Source organism: Oryx dammah, unplaced genomic scaffold (assembly GCF_014754425.2).
Source record: "Oryx dammah isolate SB20612 unplaced genomic scaffold, SCBI_Odam_1.1 HiC_scaffold_2, whole genome shotgun sequence".
Taxonomy (NCBI): Eukaryota; Metazoa; Chordata; class Mammalia; order Artiodactyla; family Bovidae; genus Oryx; species Oryx dammah.
The window spans coordinates 151,991,486-152,016,365 of record NW_024070186.1 but is presented as its reverse complement, the minus strand read 5'-3'; the positions used below and the strand labels follow the sequence as shown (position 1 = coordinate 152,016,365).

The following is a 24,880-nucleotide window of genomic DNA, read 5'->3' as shown; positions in this document are numbered from 1 at the left end:
TTAGCAGATATGTGGTGACCCTTCATTATGGCTTTATTTTAATTTCTCTAATGATATGATGATGAATATCTTCCTATGTGCTAATTTGCTTTCATTATAGCCTCTTTGGTGAAATGTCTGTTCAGATCATTCACCCATTTATTATATTGGACTGTTATCTTATTATTGAATCTTGAGAGTTCTTTGAAAATTTTGTGTAGAAGTCTATTACCATATATATGATTTGTAAGTATTTTCTTTTGTCATACAATATCTCTCAAAGAGCAGAACTTTTTTTTTTCAAGTTGATTTCTTTTTTTAAATTGAGTATAGTTGATTTATGTTATGTTAGTTTCAGGTATATAACAAAGTGGTTTAGTTTATAAGTGAAAGTCGCTCAGCCATGTCCGACTCTTGTGACCCCATGGACTGCAACCTGCCAGGCTCCTGTGTCCATGGAATTCTCCAGGCAAGAATACTGGAGTGGGCTGTCATTTCCTTCTCCAGATTTAGTTTATATATAGATGTATAATCATTTTCAGATTCTTTTCCCTTATAGGTTATTACCATATATTGAGTTTAGTTCCCTGTGCTATGTAGCAGGTCCGTGTTGGCTATTATTTTATGTGTAGTCGTATATGTATGTTCATCTCAAGCTCCTAATTTATTCCTCCCCACAGAAGTTTTATTAAAAAAATTTTTTTTTGGCGACGCCGCATGACATGCAGGCTCTTAATTCCCTAATCAGGGATCAGATCCGCACCCCCTGCAGCAGAAGCCTGGGTTCTTAACCACTTGATCTCTGGGGATGTCCCCAGAAATTTTTGTTTTTTAATGAAATCCAATTTTTCAAATTTTTTCTTTTCTGGGTCATTCTTTTGGTGTCTTATCTATGAAATCTTTGCCTAAAGCAAGGTCATAAAGTTTTCTCCTAGGGAAGTTTTGTGACTTGGGGACTTATATATTAGTCTCTTATCTCGTGTGATGGGTGAATCAAAGTCAATTTTTTAAATATGAATATTTATTTTTTCTAGCACTGTTTTTTGAAATGACTATCTCTCGATCTTTCTCCATTGAGTAACTTTTGCACTTGTGTTGTCTTGGGTTCAGTTGTCCGCACAGGTGTGGCCCCCGTACTCTGCGACTGTCTTCTAACAGGTGCGGAAATCTGGCTGTGTCGTGTTAGTACACCTGATAGGTTTGTAGGGTGAGATGAAGACTATCCTTCGATATTTTTGTGTGTGTGTCATCTCTTTATAGTCCCTCTCTGCAACAGGAGTCATTTAGAATGCACACACACTTTTCATACACATAAGCTTATGGACCTATATTTATATATAGTTCTCTATTTTTATTTGGATATAATTTCAGACTTACAGAAAGGTGACAAGAATAGCACAAAGAATTCTAAGCTATCCTTCTCCCACGTTTTCCAAATGTTAACATTTGACCACATTTGCTTTATCCTTTCTCTGGCTACCTAATCTGTGTGTGTGTGTGTGTGTGATATTGTGTTGTGTTGTGTGTGTGTGTGTACAAAAGGTATAACTTTTTCTCCTGAAAGATTTGAGTAAATTACAGGCATAATACCCCTTTATCTACTAAATATAGTTTTGTGGTTTTTTTTTTTTTTTTGTGGAATTGCTTGGGTTAGTTCATTTTTTTCTTTCCTTAGGGTGATTGGTGATACTGTCCATTTGAAATACAGCTTGGCTCGTTGGTAAATTAATTAATAGGACAGTGTTAGAACACCATGATAAGGGCTAGTATTTTGTCAGTTAATCAAAAAAGTTGCTTACTGTGGAACATGATAAAGATGCATACAGACCTGAAAATGCTTAGTTTTAATCTAAAATACCTAACATTCGTGATCTTCATTTAGCGTGCTTTTACTGTGGCATCAGTTCTTTGTGTTTGGATTCTGTTGATCACTTTAGGTGTGTTTAGTTATCAGAACTGTGATACAAACATGATGGTTACAAGCAGAGGTGTTATTCTAGGGAGGGATTAGCCCATGATCCTTTGAGCAAGTTCACTCTAGAGCAGTCACTGTTGTAAATATCATTTAAGTGGAACCTCTTCTCTGACCTTCATTTCACTGATTTCCTGCATAATCTGACAGTCTCCACTCCGTCTGTAAGACGTGACAGTTGATGCTCACTGAATATTCTCCGCCCCGGGGCTGCTCTCTGGCACTTTTGAGTTGGTTTCTCAGTCGGTGTTCGTCCCTAAGCCTATTGTTCTTGGTTTCTGTGATTGCTGTTTCGTTTAAATCCTGATTATATATTTGCCAAAAATTAAAAAGCTTGTTAAACAAGGTGCAAATTGTGTTGCATAGAACACTAGCCCTACAACAGGATTAGCAAAGAAAAAATTGGTTCTGAGATCAAATAAGTTTTGGTAAAATTTCCTCTTGGGAATTTGCAGTGTCTGTCAGCCAGCAAGAGGCTCTTTGTGGTCCTACTGAATAGAAACACAGGGTAAATGCAGTCTTTGTGTGCACACCCGCCATATTTGTGCTCTGAGATTATTTTTTAAGGCTGGAAGAATAAATGAACACGTTAATGTTCTATCTATGTTTCCTACATGGTAAACGCCTAGTGAATTTATATCAAGTTAAACAAATGAATGACTTGATGTGGCTGAAGTGAGGGGTTACATTTAGAGCTTTTTCTTACACAACTTGTCTCATTTAATTATTGGGTATAGTTCAAAGGAGGACTGTCTGTACAGGGTCGGGGGGATGAGATCTGGGGAGGCGTGTAGCTGGAAAAGTCAAGGAGGGAAAGTGGAACATGTAGGAAATGAATTAGGCCTCTAATTACCAATTATGTGTGGTTCATAATAAACCTTTGTTTTCTTTTAATTAGACTATCAGAATTTTCTACGTTGTTAATTAAAATAAATTGAATTTTGTGGAACCCAATTTATCACTCGAATCCAAAGTCTTATTTATTTATTTATTTTTGGCTTGGAATCCAACTTTAAAATTCTAAACCTAAATAAGCCATACCTCTTTCTGAACTAGACTAGATCAGTGTGAACCCTATAGGAGATATTTTTCTAAGGCCTGTTTCCTATATTTATAGAAAATGTGTAGGATAAAAAGTATCCCAGCTGAGCTATATTAAATTCCTAATAGGGAAGAAAGTGAAAGTTGCTCACTCGTGTCCAGCTCTTTGCGACCTCATGGACTATATAGTCCATGGAATTCTCCAGGCCAGAGTGGGTAGCCTTTCCCTTCTCCAGGGGATCTTCTGGACATAGGGATCGAACCCAGGTCTCCTGCCTTGCAGTGGATTGATTCTTTCCCAGCTGAGCCACAAGGGAAGAAGCCCAACAGTGCTGGAGTGGGTAGCCTGTCCCTTCTTTAGTGGATCTTCTTGACTCAGGAATCAAACCAGGTCTCCTGCATTGCCAGCAGATTCTTTACAAATTGAGCTGTCAGGGAATCCTAATAGGGAAGGCCTTCACCTAGTTTTGATCCAGTTCAGGCAGAGGCTATGGGCTGGGAGATGTTACCTAATTCCCATAGGAGAGTCTGTTTCTCTGTTCTCATCTACTCATGCTAGAAAAGAGTATGGTGTTGGAGAGGGTGGAATTAGTGATCAGGGAAAGGTGTTTTCTGTTTTGGGGGATTTATGCAGTTCTTGCCTTTCTTTGGTTTGTCAGTTCTACATCCCAACAGAATCTAATGAGGGAATTCAGGAGATTTCTGTCTTTTCCAAAATGCCATATCTACTTTCTCATTAACAGTCAGACGTCCCAGCTCTAGGTCATTGAAAGACACAAGCCAGCAAAACCAATGACACTGGCTGTGATTACTGAGAGAGCCAAATACAGTGTCTGTTACACAAATAGGTGAGCCCATAGACTTCCCAATAGGCCATCAGTGAGCAAAGACAGGCGGTGACAGGTGCGAATGGTGCCGATTTATGGGGAGACTTGGGCAGGTATGAGCCCCTGGCTCCATCCTGCTGATGTTCCTGGGTGAAGAGGACCACAAACTAACTGCACTGTTTCTCACTGTATCCAGAAAGTGCTGTTCTCTCTGGGGGGATCCTTTCTGTATTACGCTGACCGCTTCAAGCTCTACAGTGCCTTCTGCGCCAGCCACACGAAGGTCCCCAAGGTCCTGGTGAAAGGTAAGGCCTAGGAGGCCCGGGCAGCAGGTGGGCATGTTAATTGTCAATTCACATTTGTGTGGCTGACCATGGTTGGGGGCTTTTGGATGGAAATCTAAGAGTCATTGTTGTGCCAGATAGATACTCCAGCAAGCTACAAGTGAGAGTACACTTGTCTCTCGGTGTCTGTGGGGTATTGGTTTTAGGGTTCCCCATGGACACCAAATTTCTGGGATGCTCAAGTCTCTTATATAAAATACGTACTGTTTGCACATAACCTATGCATATTTTCCCATATGTGTGTGTGCTTAGCTGTTCAGTCGTGTCCAATGCTTTTGTAACCCCCTGAACTGTAGCCCGCTAGGCTCCTTTGTCCAGGGATGTTTTCAGGCAAGAATACTGGAGTAGGTAGCCATTTCCTGCTGTAGGGGATCGAACCCTCAAGTCTCTTTATCACTAGCACCACCAAACATCGCTAGGTTACTTGAAATACCTAATATAGTATATGCATGTATGCCAAGTCACTTCAGTTGTGCCGACTCTTTGGGACCCCATGGACCATAGCCTGCCGGGCTCCTCTGTCCATGGGATTCTCCAGGCAAGAATACTGGAGTGGTTGCCACGTCCTCCTCCAGGGGATCTTCCCACTGCAGGCGTCGAACTTATGTCTCCTGCACTGGCTGCTGCTGCTGCTAAGTCGCTTCAGTCGTGTGTGACTCTGTGCGACCCCATAGACAGAAGCCCACCAGGCTCCTCTGTCCCTGGGATTCTCCAGGCAGGAATAATGGAGTGGGTTGCCATTTCCTTCTCCACCCACATTGGCAGGTGGGTTCTAGTGCTAGTGCTACCTGGGAAGCCCTAATATAGTATATGTGTGCTGTGCTTAGTCACTCAGTTGTGTCTGACTTGTTGCAACCCCGTGGACTGTTGCCTGTCAGCCTCGTCTATCCATGGTGATTCTCCAGGCAAGAATACTCAAGTGGGTTGCAATGCCCTCCTCTAGGGGATCTTCGCAACCCAGGGATCAAACCCAGGTTTCCAACATTGTGGGTGGATTCTTTACCATCTGAGCCACCAGGAAGCCCAGTACAGTATAAGTGCCAAGTAAATAGTTGTCGATATGTAGCAAATTGAAGTTTTACCTTTTGGAACTTTCTGGAATTTTTCTCCCAACTATTTCCTCTTCATCGTTGGTTGAATCCACAATGCAGAACCTGTGGATATAGAATCCTTAGATATGGAGCGCTGACTGTACTGAGAAATTAAATGCATTAATATCTTGAATTAATGGTGGTGTCAATTTTCTTATTATGAAAGTTTTGACTCAGCTCTTCAGGGCCAGAATTGATAAGTCATTTTCCAATTATGCAAAAACATAGGGGATTTAGAAATTCCCTACTTTATTTGTATTTTCATTAATTTCATAATAACCTACCACACTTCATACACCTTTTTGTGTCATTTCATCTTTCCCTCACCGATTTTTGTTCCCAGGTGAGTGATAATAGTTACCACCATCACTACTAAAATTGCTTCAATTATTTACAGAAGTCCAGCTGTAATTCTGTTTTGCACAGAGAAGAGTAGAAGTTCTATATTGACAAGCTCCTGTTCCTAAGTGTTCTAAGAAGATGGTGGGTGTTCTGAGAGTCACTAAAAAGCTGTTTCTCTTTCATAGTTCTGCATGTGACTTTGATAGGTTAAGGGACTAGAGAAATATAGCCTTGGTAAATAGTAGAATCTATAGAAAGGTCAGTTTCAAAGGATCTCTGGAAATCAGCCTTCCTTTTATATCTTACCATGTGGCTGCCATGCAAACAACTGCTGAATATGTAAGTAATTTACTTACATTTGTGTTTGCTGCCAAAGATAACTAGCTTGATTTAATTCAAAACTTATTATAATAAAGATGAATACAACACAGGTCTCTGGATAGCAAAAGATCCTGCCCCAGATAATGACATACTTAATGACATACTTAATGACATTTCCAGTCCATGCAAAAGAGTTCTACTTCAACATAGAAACTTAAAGGAAACCTGGGAATTTCCTTGTCCAGCTATATGACAAGGAAATTGTCCTGCTGTGTGGTTTTATATAAGCTGTACTGGTCATATAGTTCTGTGTATGTATTTCTTTTTAAACTCTAACTGAATGCTGTGTTATGAGAGCATTAACAATTTCAGAGCACTTTGCTTTCTGGTAAAATTATATACTCATCACAGTCCTTAAAGCAGTTTGTGTTATTTTTACTCACTTGATTAAATTCTGCCCCTGTAGATTTTCAAAAATTCAAAATCATTATATTTTGCACCTGAAAAATCATCCCTTAAACCGTTAGGTATGACCCATATTTTTCTGATGGCCCAATGTGCAGATAGGATGAAGAGAACTCTTTGAGAACACAAAGTACCCGCCTGGGCTGCTTTGCAACCATTGCATTCCCAGTCTCCTTTCTCTTCATGGATTTGGTGGCTGGATCCATGGAATCTGATTCCTCTTGATGGGCCTTAAAATGGCTGAGAAGATGGTAGTCTTTACAAGGCCTTTCCCCACGACTGCTGTTTTTCTTAATTGAATAAAGAGAGTGAGAAGACTCGTTCTATGATTTCACTATATCCTTTTACAGTCTCTTTTCCTTTGGCTGTGCTGGGTCTTCCTTGCTGTGTGAGGACTTTGTCTTGTTGTAGTGAGCAGACTTCTCATTGCAGCGGCTTCATTAGTTGCAGAGCACAGGCTGTAGGTAAGAGGGCTTCAGTAGTTGCAGTGTGTGGGCTCAGGTTGTGGCCATGTGGTCAGTTGTCCTTTAGCATGTGGGATCTTCCTTGACCAGGGACTAAACCCATGTCCCTTGCATTGCAGTGTGGATTCTTAACCATTGGACCACCAGGGAAGCCCTATCTTTTGTTCTTGACTCACATTCCTAATTTTTGGAGATGGAAATATATTTTATCAGAAGCTTAAAAAAGTATATGCCTACAGTTAGTCATTTTAATATATTGTCCATTCTTCCCATTTTTGCCCTCAGTTCAGCCTCTCTTTCCACCATTTCTTTGGAAAGACATGACGTGTCTTCCTGACTGTCCACTGGCAGATACCTTTCTGATTGTCTGGGGGCCCACAACTCCCCAGGGCTGATTTTCAGCCTAGCTGGGATACAGATAAAAGCCCAGCTCGTGAGGAAATTGCTGCCTGTGTTACCTTAGGTCAGTTGTATGTTTCCCTCTGAGATAAATCCTGATAGCTGGTAGCACTGCATTAACACAGAACAGGTCTTAAAAGGCGTTCCCTGCAGGAGACCGGCGCTGTTCCACTTACCCAGCTGCAAGGTACTGCTGCTGCTTTTTTTCCCTTCCTCTTCTCAAAAGAGGTTCTGTCAGCAATGAAATGCTTGAAAGATCAGAAAAACTGGGGTAGGCAGTGTTGGAAGATGCAGGGTTTTGTATTATTCAGAAATGGCGAGGCCAACAGATCAGGAGACAATCACCATCAGAAGTTTCTGGGACTTCCCTAGTGGTCCAGGGGCTAAGGCGCCGCACTTCCAATGCAGGGAGCCAGGTTCGATCCCTGGTCAAGGGTCTAGATCCCACATGCCACAGCTAAGAGTTCACATGCTGCAGCCAAAGATCCCAGCACAGCCAAATAACTAATTTTTTTTATTTAAAAGAAAGATTGTGTGTTATTCACGGTTGCCAAGGAGAGGAGAGGGTCCCTCAGTGCAGGGCCATGAGAGGAAGCCCCAGGGTCCACCAGGAGGCAGAATGAGTGAAGGGAAGACACAGGCAGGACGCTCTGTTGTGGCATCTGCAGGAAGGAACGGGTGGAGCAGGGCAAGTGGGTTTAGGATTGGCTAATGTGAGTAATCTCAGCAGGCTCTGGGGAGGGAGGGCTGTCCTGAGTTCTCTGGGACCTGGCTCTGGGATGCTTAGGGCAGGAGCAATATCGGCCTAGAGTTATAAAAGCCTCATAGAGGAGAGATGGAGGCGGGGGCTCTGGACTGGTTGGTTTATGTGTGAAAGGCATGCTTGCAGGTGATTCCTGGGCTATCTGTAGGGACTGACTCGCTCTAGGACAGGCTCTCCTGGGTCTGTAAGGCCTCTGATGCCAAAATATCAGATTAAGAAGACAGTGCAACAGCAACCCTTGAAAACCTCTGTGCGTAGGACTTACAGACTCTGTTATCCCTCAGCTCAGGGGTCATCAGCCTCCGGGATCTAACGCCGGGTTATCTGAGGTGGAACTGATGTAATCATAATAGAAACAAAGTGCACAGTAAATGTAATGTGCTCGAATCATCCCCAAACCATCCTCTCCTCCCAAATCTTGGGAAAAATGGTCTTCCTCAAAATCAGTCCCTGGTGCCAAAAAAGGTTGGAGACCGCTGCTAACTCATTGGAGCTCTGCTCACTCCTCCTAAATAAACAAAGAAATCTGATGGGCAGGCCACTCACTGTACTCTCAATCCTGTGAAAAGGCACCTTGGAATTAGTGAGTGAAGTTGTGAGAAGGGAGTCATTTGGATTTCCGCTCAGTCTGCATTTAAACTCTTTCAGCCAAGACGGACGCAGCTTTCAAGGCGTTCCTAGACGCCCAGAACCCAAAGCAGCAGCACTCGTCCACCCTGGAGTCTTACCTCATCAAGCCCATCCAGAGGATCCTTAAGTATCCGCTTCTGCTGAAGGAGCTTTTTGCTCTGACGGACGCAGAGAGCGAGGAACACTACCACCTGGATGGTGAGCCAAGAGCCCCTGAGAAACTGCCCCTTGTTCACGTCTCTCCCAGAGCCTTTAAATGGTCTTTTCATTTATTTCATGACCTGTTTTCTTCCAGTGGCCATCAAGACTATGAACAAGGTTGCAAGTCATATCAATGAAATGCAGAAAATCCATGAGGAATTTGGGGCTGTGTTTGACCAGCTGATCGCTGAACAGACTGGTGAGAAAAAAGAGGTAAGGACCCCTCTTCTGCCCAGCATGCTTGTCCGTAGAGCTGGGTTGGTTTGTTTCTTTTTAAGGTGTTATTTACAAGTAAAATAGTAACATGGATAGTGTTTTTGTTGGTGGCATTTTTTTTTAATTGAAGCATAGTTTATTTACAGTATTGTGTTAGTTTCTGATGTGCAGCAAAGTGATGCAGTTTGCATATATATATATTCTTTTACAGATTCTTTTCCATTATAGTTTATTACAAGATATTGAATATATTCCCCTGTGCTGTACAGTAAGACCTTGTCATTTATCTATTTCATATATAGTAGTTTCTATCTGTTAGTTTCAGACTCCTAATTTATCCTTCCCCTTTCCCCTTTGATAACTATAAGTTTGTTTTCTATGTCTCTGAGTCTCTTTTTCTTTCATAGATAAGTTTATTTGTATCATACTTTAGATTCTACATATAAGTGATATCATATGATATTTGTCTTTCTCTGATTTACTTCAATTAGTATGATAATCTCAGGTCCATCCATTTTTGCTGCAAATTGCATTATTTCATTCTTTATTATGGCTAAGTAATAATACACTGGAATAGTATATATATTATATGAGTGTATATATGTGTATATATTAGAGAAGGCAATGGCACCCCACTCCAGTACTCTTGCCTGGAAAATCCCATGGACGGAGGAGCCTGGTAGGCTGCAGTCCATGAGATCACTAAGAGTCGGACACGACTGAGCAACTTCACTTTCACTTTTCGCTTTCATGCACTGGAGAACGAAATGGCAACCCACTCCAGTGTTCTTGCCTGGAGAATCCCAGGGACAGAGGAGCCTGGTAGGAGGCTGTCTGTGGGGTCGCACAGAATCACACACGACTGAAGCGACTTAGCAGCAGTAGCAGCATGTGTGTATATATGTATACACGTCTTCCTACCCACTCATCTGTCAGTAGACACTTAGGTTGCTTCTGTGTCTTGATTTTTGTAAACAGTGCTGCTATGAACATTGGGGTGCATATCTTTTCAAATTAGAGTTTTCTCCAGGTATGTGCCTGGAGCGGACTTGCTGGACCATATGGCAATTCTATTTTTAGGTTTTTAAGGAACCTCCAAACTGTTTTCCGTAGTGGCTACACCAATGTACATTCCCACATTGGTAGAACTTCTGTCTTTTACCCAAGGCTACACTGTGAATTTTCTTTCTCAGTTGAATTATTTCTTAGTTTAGGAAACATATCCTGATTCTTTCTCTTCACCCTCCAGACCTCTGATTTTGTTCTCTCTTAAATGTGAGAGTGAATTTCCGTGACCATGACTTGGACTGTTTCTCTAAACACTGTTAAAGGTCATGGCTGTATCTCCAGAGACTGGACTAATAATTGACATGTAGTAGGTGCTCAGTGAATATTTATTGAATGAGTGAAAGTTTCAAATGACTCTGAATCTTTTTTTTTTTAAAGTCTGCCTGAAACTGTACTTAGAATAAAGAGTCACAGGAACAGATACGCTTGAGAAAAATGTAACTCTAAGTTGTGTCTGAGTCACTGAGGAGAGCTGATGGGAATGCCGTGCAGATAGTACTGAGACGGATCAGACGGATGTGCTACAGAATGGTACTCACCAGTGCCTCTGTGCCTCCTGGTTTGATTGGAATGTTGTCCTCATTTTCCTTTCTCCCTCGAAAAAGGTGACAAGCCAGCAGGGCACTATGAAGAGAAACTCTTGCTGTGATTGGAAGGAGGGAAAGGCAGAGGGCTGTTGGGGATAAGACCTGGTTGTTTACTCTGGAAAAGAAAACAGCCCTCTCTTTGGAGGTGTAAAGGGTTATTCTCTAACGAGTTCCCATTTATGTCCTTGGTGAAACAAAAGAAGTTTTGGACTGTAAAAAGATAATTTTGAGAAAAAGGTAAAATCATGACATCTCATAGAGATGTAAAGCGAACAAACATGAAGCTGTGTATTTTACTCAGATGATGTGAGGGAACCCGACAGTCAAAATAGCAGGTGTATGTACAAAGTGAAGAAATGGCAAGATGACTTGTAAATGCAGACAAATTGGTTTTTCCACAGAGGGAGGAATCAATTAAAGTCACTACCAGGCTGGAGAGAACGTACACGTTTATCTGTTTCCTGCACCTTACAAAGGAGTTCAAAGACACGTAGATACGGAGTTAGACTCTGATCGCCCAAGAGACACGATTTTTATTCACTGTGGTATGGCAGGAAGAGTATGTGAATATTCTCTGTCTACCAGGCAGACAATTTAATCTCTCAGAATGTGGAAAAGACAGACATGTCTCTCTGGATTTTGTTTTCATTTTCTTGTAAAATGCACTATGTTTATTAAAGAAAAGAGCAAGCTACAGAAAAAGGCAAGAATTAAACCTACCTACAATTTCAGAACACAAAACTTACCTCTTGATGTTTGGGTGTTTATCTTTTTAAAAAATATGTTTATTATGCACTTGAATATTGAATATAATTCCACATATATTCTTGACTATTTTGGAAACTATTTTGTACCTTGAGTTTTTCTATGTTGAACAAAGAATTATTTCATTTTCACGTTACTTTAAATGATTCAAAAGGATCATTGAAATGATTGTGTAATATTTTACTGTGTGATTGAACAATGACTTGCTTAATTCCTATTGTCAAGTACTTCTCTTGGCTTCATTTAACGACTATGAATAATACTTCGGAATTATAAGGCTTCTATCCTGTATTTTAGTTTATTTCATTTTGACAGAAGTGAATTTTATTGAGTCATGGAAATGAACAATTGCAGTGCATTTCATTATATTCCAAATTGATTTCTGAATTTTAATGATCTTGAGCGCAAAGGACTATTATGCCAAAGACTAGAAGGTAATATGGATAACAGATTGCAAAGACTTTAGACAAAAAGCTGAATATGATTCACAAGTCAGACTATAAAAGGGCATATGGCTTTGGTGGAACTGCCCAGCCTCCAAAATGAAATTCTGTCAACTAAGTAAGAAATCTTTCCAGCAGGGAACAAAGAGATGTAGTGCTATGCAAAACAGTCTCTTGTGAGCAGAGATTTTGTTAGGGTAAAAATGTGCAAAAGATGAAGGAGGGACCTTTGACCATATACCAGTATTTCATGGTAGGAAAGTCCTATATCAGTAGTAGGATGTCTGAAGATCACAAAAATGAAAGCTTGGAGAAGATGCAAAGAGAGCAACAGAAGATTATGTCTTAGCACTATAGGAAGAATAAGAAAGAAAAAGACCACCACCAGGGGCTAGAAGTATCATAAGCAAAGACATTTGATGACCCAGAGAAAATGACTCAAATCCACTTGATGTCTTTTTTTTTCCTCCACTGAAGAGAATGGTCTTCAGACTGGAAAGGATGGAGTGATCTTGAATCCACAAAAGTAAAACCTTAGGGAGAATGGTCCTGGGGAAATAGTGTGTACTGGGCCAAGATCAGTGATAAGTCTGTAGCAATACTTAGAGAAAGCAGTCTTGTTCCCTTAGTGGATACTGCCCTGGGGGTGTGGTTGACTAGTTACTTAATATGAACAAAGTAATATAATTGCTTAATGTTTTTAACCATTGACCATGTGACTAATAATATAGCTCACTAGTAATTAGAGTAATTATTATTACTATAATGACCTTGATCATTATAATGGCAATAGTACCACTCTGTTGTACACTGCCGGAGCCCCATTTCCAGCATTGCGGCCCAGAGTGGTGATTAAATGGCACCATGCTCGGTGGAGGGCTGCTTGGTGGCTGGCATATCTAGAAACTTGGTCAGATCGAAAGCAGCAAAATAAACCAGAGCCATCTGTCCCTGAGAAATTCAACATCAAGTTTTCAAATATTCACATTGCTGCTTTGAGGGAGAAAGTCTCAGGCTTGCTTTCTATGGACACAGAGTAAAAGTGAGAGGCTGGTGGGCGAGGGCTCCAGGGAGGCATACTGGGAGAAGACCCTCCCCACAATTGACGGGGTTGCCCAGTGGATGGACCTTGGACTCTGTTGCAAAGCCTCGTTCTCTGACATGTTAGCACAGGGAGCCACAAGGAGGGACCATATGATCCTCACACCTGTGATTAGGTTGCTCAGTGGGGAGGATGGGATTTTGATAGGCGTGGAAGTGGTCAACAGTTCCAGTGAAAAAGACACACGGGACAATTGTCGGGCACGGACACTGGTGGAATCTGAGGATTAACATGCTTCCGTAAGGAGAAGAGGACCTTGTCCATCTGAGATGGCTTAGCATTTGACCTTTGAGGCTGCAAGAATAGACCTTGCAGTTTCTAAGGACCCCAGAGCTCAACAAGCTTGAAGAACAATCTCCCAGCACCTCAGTTGGCTTCTTTTTCCTCCTCTAAAGGGAAATGAAATCTTTGTTAAAATGAGTCAGAAGAAGAAGAAATGAAGTAAAGATTGCACTACTTCCCAGAAGACCCTTGCTCCAAAGGGACTTAAATTCACAGGTGGCAGTGTCTGTAGTTTCCTGGATCTTTGTCATGGATGACCGTTGGTTCCCCGTGGGTAACTATCTGTTTGAACACCAAACCTCTGTGATTTTATTCATCAGTTTTGACAGGTCTTTTGTTGTTGAGCTGCTAAGTTGTATTCAACTCTTGCGACCCCATGGACTGTATCTGCCAGGCTCCTCTGTCCATGGTATTTCCCAGGCAAGAATACTGGAGTGGGTTGCCATTTTGTTCTCCAGGGGATCTTCCCAACCCAGGGATCGAACCGAGCCTCCTGCATTGTGTGGGCGGATTCTTTACTGTTGAGCCACTAGGGAAGCCCTTTGATAGCTTACTGCAAGTGAATTTCAGAAGCCCTATTTGTATCTTTTGGCCACCATATTCTTGGAATTCTGATACGCAAACACAGAATAAAGGGGGAAAAGGTGACCAGATGGAAGACATTATTTAGAGGCATTTTTCTTGAAGTCATATTGACACCAGCCTGTCGAATTTTAAAGTGTCATGAATATCTTGAGTGTTTATGACATTACCCAGTAAGCTTTGCCCTGGATTTCAGGTCGCAGATCTAAGCATGGGAGACCTGCTGTTGCATACCACCGTCATCTGGCCAAACCCGCCCGCCTCGCTGGGCAAGTGGAAAAAGGAGCCCGAATTGGCAGCGTTTGGTATGTGTCACCAAAGGGCTTGGAGGGGCAGAAGGAGGCTGGCTTATTTTTTGAAATGAGTTAACATTTCTTTTCCAAGACACAGTTGATTAAAGTATACTTACATAAGTTATCTGCGTTGTCTTCTTGCTGTGGCCACTAACATGTCACCGATACTAAATTACACCTTCCAGCTAAGTACAACCAATGTGACCCCACTGTTGTGTTGTGTCTCACCCGGGGGTAGACATATAGGCAGGAAAAGATGTTTTTTAAGCTGCTGCTCCGAATATCATTTGAAAATGATGAAAGAAAAATCAACACATCAAAACTGTCTCTGTATCTGAGTCCCCCAGTCCGAGATCTTTTGTTCTGTCCCTGACTCTGTGTTGCTGTTTGTGATGCCAGGGTTCAAGGCATGGTTCTCAGCTCATCTGTTTTGGCACCACTGGGTGCCTTGATCAGTTATAAGGTGCTTGTCAGTCACACTGGTATTATGAAGGATTATTTTCTTTTATTTATTTTGAATTGAAGGATGATTGCTTTATGATATTGTGTTGGTTTCTGCCACATTGTTGTTCATGACTGTTGCCCAGTCATGTCTGATGCTTTGCGCCCCTGTGGACTGCAGCACGCCAGGCCTCCCTGTCCATCACCGTCTCCCAAAGTTTGCCCAAGTTCATGTCCATTGCATCCATCAATATGAATCAGCCATAGGTATACATATGTCCCCTCCCTCCCACATTCCACCTCTCTCTAGGTTGTCACAGAGTCCCGATTTGAGTTCCCTGAGTCAAGGGTTACTTTTTCAATAAACTAGTTCTGATGGATGTAGTTGCCACAATTAGAAATCTAATGTTGTTTTACTGGAAAATGCTTTTTTGAAAGAGAAAAACTGTGAGTTAGCCCACTGTGCGTAATTCAGGAAATATGGCTCATTGTTGTGTGTAAATGCTTGTATAGCATGAGTGTTGTTCCTGAGTATAAAATGATCAGCCGTGACCAGTGACCAGTATTCTTGCTTTTGTTTTAGGCTGTGTCATTTCCTAGCCTCCCCCTAGAAGATTCATAAGCGAGTAATAGTATAAATGAAATCTAATATTAATATTTCCATTCACCTTCCTTCTCTTATCTTTCTTTGGATGGAAGAGGGAAAGTTTTGCTGTTTACTGTTTTTTTTTAAAAAAAATTTTTAAATTTTATTTATTTTTTAATTAAAAGATAATTGTTTTACAGAATTTTGTTGTTTTCTGTCAAACCTCAACATGAATCAGCCATAGGTATATACGTGTCCCCTCCCTTTTGACCCTCCCTCCATCTCCCTCTCCATCCAACCCGTCTAGGTTGATACAGAGCCCCTGTTTGAGTTTCCTGAGCCATACAGCAAATTCCCATTGGCTATCTATTTTTACATATGGTGATGTAAGTTTCCATGTTACTCTTTCCATGCATCTCACCCTCTCCTCCCTTCTTCCCATGTCTATAAGTCTATTCTCTATGTCTGTTTCTCCACTGCTGCCCTGTCAATAAGTTCTTCAGTACCATTTTTCTGGTTTCTGTATATATGTGTTAGAATATGATATTTATCTTTGTCTTTCTGACTCACTTAACTCTGCATAATAGGTTCTAGGTTCATCCACCTCATCAGAACTGACTCAAATGTGTTCCTTTTTGTGGCTGAGTGTATTCCATCGTGTATATATACCACAGCTTCTTTATCCATTCATCTGTCGATGGGCATCTAGGTTGCTTCCATGTTCTAGCTGTTGTAAATTGTGCTGCAATGAATGGGACACACATGTCTTTTTCAGTTTTGGTTTCCTCAGGGTGTATGCCTGGGAGTGGGATTGCTGGGTCAGATGGTGGTTTTATTCCTAGTTTTTTAAGGAATCTCCATACCGTCTTCCATAATGGCTGTATCAGTATACATTCCCACCACAGTGGAAAAGCGTTCCCTTTTCTCCACAGCTTCTCCAGCATTTATTGTTTGTAGACTTTTTGATGATGGCCATTCTGACTGGTGTGTTCATTGTAGTTTTGACTTGCATTTCTCTAATAATGAGTGATGTTGAGCATCTTTTCATGTGTTTGTTAGCCATCTGTATGTCTTCTTTGGAGAAATGTCTGTTTAGGTCTTTTTCCTAACCCATTTGATTGGGTTGTTTGTTTTTCTAGCATTAAGTTGTATGAGCTGCTTGTATATTTTGGAAACTAATCCTTTGTCAGTTGTTTCATTTGTTATTATTTTCTCCCATTCTGAGGGTTGTCATTTCACTTTGCTTGTAGTTTCCTTTGCTGTGCAAAAGCTTTTAAGTTTAATTAGGTCCCACTTGTTTACTTTTGTTTTTATTTCTATTACTCTAGAAGGTGAACCATAGAGGATCTTGCTTTGATTTATGTCATCAAATGTTCTGCCTATGTTTTCCTCTAGGAGTCTTATAGTTTCTGGTCTTCCATTTAGGTCTTTAATCCATTTTGAGTCTATCTTTGTGTATGGTGTTAGGAAGTGTTCTAATTTCATTCTTCGACATGTAGCTGTCCAGTTTTCCCAGCACCATTTACTGAAGAGGCTGTCTTTGCCTCATTGTGTATTCTTGCTTCCTTTGTCAAAAATAAGGTATCCATGAGTGCATGGGTTTATTTCTAGGCTTTCTATCTTGTTCCATTGGTCTATATTTGTTTTTGTGCCACTGCCGTACTGTCTTAATAACTGTAGCTTTGTAGTATAATCTGAAGTCAGGAAGGTTGATTCCTCCAGCCCCATTCTTCTTTCTCAAGACTGCTTTGGCTATTCAGGGTCTTTTGTGGTTCCATATAAACTGTGAAATTTTTTGTTCTCATTCTGTGAAAAATGTCATTGGTAATTTGATAGGGATCGCATTGAATCTGTAGATTGCATTTGGTAGTATAGTCATTTTCACAATATTGATTCTTCTACCCAGGAACTTGGAATATCTCTCCATCTGTTTATGTCATCTTTGATTTCTTTCATCAGAGGCTTATAATTTTCTGTGTACAGTTCTTTTGCCTCCTTAGGTAAGTTTATTCCTAGATATTTAATTCTTTTTGTTGCAATAGTGAATGGGATTGATTCCTTAGTTTCTCTTTCTGATTTTTCATTGTTAGTATATAGAAATGCAAGTGATTTCTATGTATTGATTTTGTATCCTGCAACTTTGCTGAATTCACTAATTAGCTCTAGTAATTTTCTGATACTATCTTTAGGGCTTTCTCTGTACAGTATCAGTCATCTGCAAACAGTGAGCACTTTACTTCTTCTTTTCTGAACTGCATTCCTTTTATTCTCTGATTGCTGTAGCTAGGACTTTGGACTTCCAGAACTATGTTGAATAAGAGTGGTGAAAGTGGACACCCTTGTCTTGTTCCTGATCTTAGGGCAAATGCTTTCAGATTTTCACCATTGAAAAAAATGTTTGCTGTAGGTTTATCATAGATGGCCTTTACTATGTTGAGGTAGGTTCCTTCCACGCCCATTTTTTGAAGAGTTTTAATTATAAATGGGTGCTGAATTTTGTCAAAGGTTTTTTTTGCATCTATTGAAATTATCATATAGTTTTTATCTTTCAATTTGTTAACATGGTGTATCACACTGATTGATTTGCATGTATTGAAGAATCCTTGCATCCCTGGAATAAACCCAGCTTGATCATGGTGTATGAGCTTTTTGATGTGTTGCTGAATTCTGTTTGCTAACATTTTATTGAGGATTTTTGTGCTATGGTCATCAGTGATAATAGCCTGTAGTTTTCTTTTTGTGTGTTGTCTTTGTCTGGTTTTGTATCAGGGTGATGGTAGCCTCATAAAATGAGTTTGGAAGTGTTCCTTCCTCTGCAATTTTTTGAAGGAGTTTTAGAAGAATAGGCATTAGCTCTTCTATAAATCTTTAATAGAATTCTCCTGTGAAGCCATCTGGTCCTGGGCTTTTGTGTTTTGGAAGATTTTTGATCACAGCTTCCATTTCAGTGCTTATAATTGGGTTGTTCATAATTTATATTTCTTTCTGGTTCAGTCTTGGAAGATTGAACTTTTCTAAGAATCTGTCCATTTCTTTAGAATATCCATTTTATTGCCATGCAGTTGTTCATAACAGTCTCTTATAATCCTTCGTATTTCTGCATTGTCTGTTGTAACCTCTCCTTTTTCATTTTTAATTTTGTTTATTTGATTCTTCTCTTTTTTTCTTGGTGAGTCTGGCTAAAGGTTTGTCAATTTTATCTTCTCAAAGAACCAGCTTTAGTTTTATTAATCTTTACTATTGTTTCTTTCATTTCTTTCTGCTCAGATCATTATGATTTCTTTCTTTTTACTAATCTTTGGGTTTTTTTATTCTTCTTTTTCCAATTGTTTTAGGTGTAAAGTTAGATTGTCTATTTGATATTTTTCTTATTTCTTGAGGTAGGATTGTATTGCTATTAACTTCCCTCTTAGGACTGCTTTTGCTGCATCTCATAGGTTTTGAGTTGTCATGCTTTCATTGTTATTTGTTTCTAGAAATTTTTTGATTTCCCTTTTGATTTCTTCAGTAATCTGTTGGTTATTTAGAAACATGTTGTTTAATCTCCATGTGTTTGTGTTTCTTACATTTTTTCCCCTTGTAACTGATACCTAGTTTCATAGCATTGTGATCAGGAAAGATGCTTGATACGAATTCAGTTTTCTTAAATTTACTGAAGTTTGATTTGTGACCCAAGATGTGGTCTATCGTGGAGAATGTTCCATGTGCACTTGAGAAGAAGGTGCATTCTTCTGCATTCGAATGTTGGTGTGTTTGATATTGTCCCAGAGGTCTCTGAGACTATCCTTAGTTCTTTCCATTCTTTTTACTTTATAAGTTATTTCCACCATTTTATCTTCTAGCCCATTGATTCGTTCTTCTGCTTCAGATATTCTGCTATAGATTCCTTTTAGAGTATTTTTAATTTCAGTAATTGTGTTGTTTGTCTCTGTATGTTTATTCTTTAATTCTTTGTTAATTGATTCTTACATTTTCTCAATTTTGTTTTCAAGCTTTTTGATCATCTTTACTGTCATTATTCTGAATTCTTTTTCAGGTAGCTTGCCTATTTCCTCTTCATTTATTTGGACTGTGTTTCTAGTTTGTTCCTTCATTTGTGTAGTATTTCTCTGCCTTTTTTTTTTTTTAACTTATTGTGTTTGAGGTCTCCTTTTCCCAGGCTTCAAGGTTGAATTCTTTCTTCCTTTTGATTTATACCCTCCTAAGGTTGGTCCAGTGGTTTGTGTAAGCTTCCTGTAGGGTGAGATTTGTGCTGAGTTTTTTTGTTTGCTTGTTTTCCCTCTGATGTGCAAGGCTGAGTGAGGTGGTGATCCTTTCTGCTGATGACTGGGCTTGTATTTTTGTTTTGTTTTTTGTTTAGATGAGATGTCCCGCACAGGGTGCTACTGGTGGTTGGGTGATGCTGGGTCTTGTATTCAAGTGATTTCCTTTGTGTGAGGTCTCACTATTTGATACTCCCTACAGTTAGTTTTCTCGTAATCTAGGGTCTTGGAGTCAGTGCTCCCCACTCAAAAGGCTCAGGGCTTGATTTCTGATCAGGAATGAAGATTCCACAAGTGGTTTTTTATGGCATTAAGTGAGATAAAACAGATACCACAAAATGAGAAACCCAAGATGAACCCCAAACAAATGGTAGTTACAAAACCAGGCAAATAATAATTAAAATAATGAATATACACATATACATATACACTCATGAGCAAAGTCAAAACAGTCCAACAAAAGTAAAGTGCAATAGATTGACCTGGTGAACAAAGGAAACCAAAAATTATATGTACCAGTTAAGAACAAAACTAACCAAAGCACAAACTGGGGGGGAAAAAAACTGAAGCATGGTGCCAACTGGGGAATAAAGCTATGAAAATAAAGCTAACAAATATGTTGAGAGGAAAGGAAAGAAGGGAAAAAAAGAATAGATATGCAAAGTTAAATAGAGGTAGATAAAGAAGATTTATGGACAGTTAGGACCAGCCTAGACAGCAACGATAATGGCATCTGGTCCCATCCCTTCATGGCAAATAGATGGGGAAACACTGGCTAACTTTATTTTTCTGGGCTCCAAAATCACTGCAGATGGTGATTGCAGCCATGAAATTAAAAGACGCTTACTCCTTGTGAGGAAAGTTATGACCAACCTAGACGGCATATTAAAAAGCAGAGACATTACTTTGCCAACAAAGGTCTGTCTAGGAACTTCAAGGCTGTGGTTTTTCCAGTGGTCATATATGGATAGGAGAGTTGGACTATAATGAAAGCTGAGTGCTGAAGAATTGATGCTTTTGAACGGTAGTGTTGGAGGAGCCTCTTGAGAGTCCCTTGGACTGCAAGGAGATCCAACCAGTCCATCCTAAAGGAGATCAGTCCTGGGTGTTCACTGGAAGGACTGATGTTGAAGCTGAAACTCCAATCCTTTGGCCACCTGATGCAAAGAGCTGACCTGTTTGAAAAGACCCCAATGCTGGGAAAGATTGAGGGCAGGAGGAGAAGGGGACAACAGAGGATAAGATGGTTGGATGGCATCACCGACTCGATGGACATGGCTTTGGGTGAACTCCAGGAGTTGGTGATGGACGGGGAGGCCTGGCCTGCTGTGGTTCATGGGGTCACAAAGAATCAGATATGACTCAGTGTACTGAACTGAACTGAATATATATTAAAGATTAACTGCAAGGTGAAAAGCACAATAGGAAAAGCAAACAAAGGAATAAATGTAGAAAAAAATAACAATAGGTTAAAAAAATTAAGAATTTAAAAAAAAAAGAGAGAGGAAAAAAAGAAAACTCCACAGAGCTGCAAAACCCCAAAGTAGAGGCAGAGTTTATAAAAACAACAAAAAATGTGACCACAAAAAAAAAAAAAAGTTCAAAAGCTTAGTTAGATTTCATAGATTTCATAGTGTCAATAAAATTGACAGCTATAACAGAAGGGGGAAAAAAAGAAAAAAAACCCCTAAAGAATCAACAGAACAAGTCAAAACAGAAGTATAATAAATGTTTTTCTTGTCACTGCTGTCAGAGTCCTTTCCCTCGCTGGGGGTCACAGTCCACCTCACCTCCCCAGGAAGCCCTCCAACACTGTGCTGATCTCTGGATCTGCTGTGGGGTCCGCTCAGATTCTAATCTGGTCCTATTCCTTTGTGTTCTTGCCTCCAATGTCCACAGCTATCAGAACTAGTGTGTTTTCTTTTGTGAGAGCTCTCAATGTCCTTTTATATATTTCATAGACACAGAGTCTGCCTAGTTGATTGTGTGGATTTAATCTGCAGCTTGTACAGCTTGTGGGAATGTTTGGGTCTTCTTAGTTAGTCACACTGCCCCTAGGTTTCAGTTGTGGTTTTATTTCCAACTCTGCATGTGGGTTGTCCACTGGGGTTTGCTCCTGAGGCTGCCCTGGAGGACTTGGGTGTGCCCCGTGAGGGCCAGGTGTGGAGGTGGTACAGCTGCTTGGCTCACAGAGATTCTGGCAGCACCAGGTGTATTGACTAGTACGCTCCAGGATTCTTGCCTGGAGAACCCCCCTGACAGGGAAGCCTGGCAGGCCACAGTCTACAGGATCGCAAAGAGTTGGACATGACCGAAGTGACCCTACGTGCATAGACACAAGATTGTTTTTGCCTGTGGCAGCTCTGCCGCAGTGAGAGTTGATGAGCATGAAGGTGGTGTAGCTGCTTGGCTTGCGGGGACCCTGGCGATGAGAATGCTTCTTTGGCCAGTCTTTCTCCATAGCTCCACCAGTTCAGGCACTTAGAGGGTTTCCTTGCCTGGGGTCCTTCTCTGTTGTTCAGCGTGTCAGGCACATAGAGGGGCTGCCCTGGCTGGGGTCCTACTCTGTAGTTTGGTGTGTCAGGCACTCAGACGGGCACCCTTGGTGGGGTCCTATGCTCTAGTTAAGTGCCTCAGGCGTTTGATGGGCCAGCCTCTCTGTTCAGCTGCTGGCCTGTGGCGGGGGAGAGGGTGTGGTGCTGGCGCCACCCCCTGCGCTGACTCAGCAGTATCGCCTTGCTTCCATGGCTGCCCAGGTTTCCTCGACATGCATTTCCCACCACAATCTCCTCCCTCACGTCCCCTCCGTCTGTCTCTCCACAGTCAACAGCAGCCCTCGCCCTGCTCCACAATCCCTAAACTCCAGCTCCCAGCCGCTGCACCTTCCAGAGGACCTGCATCCCTGTCTGGGTATGCATGGCTGTGGAAGGACTGTCTACTTCTCATTCCATTTAGGCTGCCGCAGATCAGCTGTTTCACTCTCACCCTTAAATGTTTCTCCTCTGACTCAGACAATTGCCCTGATGCGGCGATCGGACCCCTGCCTCAGTTCCCCCACCCACCAAGGGCAGGTTCAGTCCTTCTAACACTCCTGTTTTTCCCCCTAGTTCCTTCCTTCTACCAAGTTTTGCATGGTTCTGTATATTCTTTTCTGCTGGTCAGGTCCTCCTGTCCGCTCTCAGCTGGTGTTCTGCGTGCACTTCTGTGTGTGAAGGTGTGTTCCTGATGTATCCGTGGAAAGAGATGAACTCCACGTCCACCTGCTCCTGCGCCATCTTGTTCTCTCTGTTTACTGCTTTTTAAACTGAACTCTTCTTTTCTTGTATGATGTGAACAGTTCATCCCCAAGTGGAACATCCGAGTAGTATTAAAATCAGAACGTCTAATACAAAGATTAATTGGATTTCCTAATTAGATCCCTCAGCCTTCATTGAAAACCTTAGTGATATCCCTAAAAATTCCAAAGGGCCATTACTGTAGCTGTTGATGCCATCTAATTGAAAGTAATAAGCATATAAGTGTAAAGGAAAAACATGTTACTAAGTATGATATTCAAAGGAGTTAGTGGGGTAGTTTTACATGCTGGTGGTTTTTGATAGGAGTAGGTATTTTTGGCAGGGGGAGGGATACTATTTGGTTCATTTCCCATCCTTAATAGTTCTGTTTCTAATATTGCAATTTCTTCCTTTCTTTTTTTTAAAGTATTTATTTCTTTTTGACTGTGCTGGGTCTTTGCTGTTGTGCAGGCTTTTTCTCTAGCTGTGGAGAGCAGGGGCTACTCTCTAGTTGCAGTGCGTGGGTTTCTCATTGCAGTGGCTTCTCTTGTTGCAGAGCACAGGCTCTAGGGCGTGCAGGTTTCAGTATCTGCAGCTCCCAGGCTCTAGAGCAAAGGCTCAATCCTTGTGGCACGTGGGCTAAGAAGTTCCTTGGCATGCGGAATCTTCCTGGACCAGAGATTGAACCCGTGTCACCTGCACTGGCAGGCAGATCCTTATCCACTGCGCGGAGAGGTCTGGGAGCTTCCTGATACTTCTTAGTAGGTCATTTATGGGATATAGGATTCTGAAGGAAACGACCTAAACCATCTCTCTCCCTGTCTGTGATTCTGGGCACAGATGAACCATACCAGAGGTTAGCATTGAAATGTTTCATACCTATCTCCTATATTTTACACTGGTGGCTCAGACGGTAAAGCGTCTGTGTATAATGTGAGAGACCTGGGCTCGATCCCTGGGTTGGGAAGATTCCCTGGAGAAGGAAATGGCAACCCACTCCAGTACTCTTGCCTTGAAAATTCCATGGATGGAGGAGCTTGGTACAGGCCACTATCCATGGGGTCCCAAAGAGTCGGGCACGACTGAGTGGCTTCACTTTCTTTCTTTCTGCTGTTAGAAATAAACAGATTTAGAATAAGAAAATCACATGAGTGGGAGAAACCAGGAGGTTGGCAACTTACTCTGTGAAAGGCCACAGAGTAAATATTTTAGGCTTTGCAAACCCAGAAGCCATATGTGGCCAGATGAAGCCATATGTGGCCAGATGAAGCCATATGTGGCCAGATGCAGCCATAGACAGTATGTGAATAAATGGGCACCACATTGGTGGGCTAGGCAGAAGCGGGTGGGCCCTAGCTTGCCAATCTGTGATAGAAAATGCCAGTTTTAAGGTTTGGGGCTTTTGTGACACAAACCCAGGTCAGGGGCAGTGTGTGTGTGTTTGGCTCTGGAGGAGGGCATGGCAACCCACTCCAGTATTCTTGCCTGGAGAATCCCATGGACAGAGGAGCCTGGCGGGTTACAGTCCATATGGTCACAATGAGTCAGACACGACTGGAGCGACTGAGCACGCGTAAACAGACTATTGTCAGTATAATGAGCTATTTTTTTGTTGCGATTCCCAGTCCTTAAAAGGTGACATGTTGGCAGTTTCAGTGTGATTTTTTAAGTAGCGAGGCAGAACTAACAGAGCCTTAGAAATGCAGTTTTGAAACAAGGAAGAGTTGCTATGAGGGAAGTAATTAGCACTGAGCAGGCAGCTTTGGGGTTAAAGCATGGTTGTCTTGTTTCCGTTGGAACCTCTGATCTCAGGAAATGGTGCTGCTTTTCTTCTGAAACTGAAGTTGACCGGCTGCCAACAGAGCACCTTGATGTTTTACTCCCAGAAAGGCTAGTTTGTGCTCAGCGTTGATGGTCATCACCTTTAAAAGCAGAACAGACATCGTCTGTTCAGGCTTCACCCTGGAAGGGTGTTAGATGCTCATCCTTTGGGATATGGAGCGAGTGTTTTAGGCTGGCCAGGGCAGCCAGGGGTTTTGAAGGTCAAGGCTGTGTTCCGAAGCGATGGGCAACATTTGGAGTTGGTTGAGTGAGCGTCACCCCATGGATCAGGGAGGGATCAAGGCAGAGGTGTTCACA

General features: G+C 41.4%; 1 protein-coding gene across 6 annotated transcripts in view; it reads left to right on the top strand.

Annotated features, from left to right (window-relative positions):
- TIAM1 (TIAM Rac1 associated GEF 1) overlaps window positions 1–24,880 on the top strand; it is a 309,949-nt gene that overhangs the window by 270,297 nt on the left and 14,772 nt on the right. For all 6 annotated transcript variants that reach the window (XM_040227933.1, XM_040227927.1, XM_040227925.1 and 3 more), the window contains 4 exons: window positions 4,016–4,124; window positions 8,657–8,836; window positions 8,934–9,052; window positions 14,081–14,189. In XM_040227933.1, the coding sequence (XP_040083867.1) occupies window positions 4,016–4,124; window positions 8,657–8,836; window positions 8,934–9,052; window positions 14,081–14,189 (517 nt within the window). The remainder of the gene's footprint in view (window positions 1–4,015; window positions 4,125–8,656; window positions 8,837–8,933; window positions 9,053–14,080; window positions 14,190–24,880) is intronic.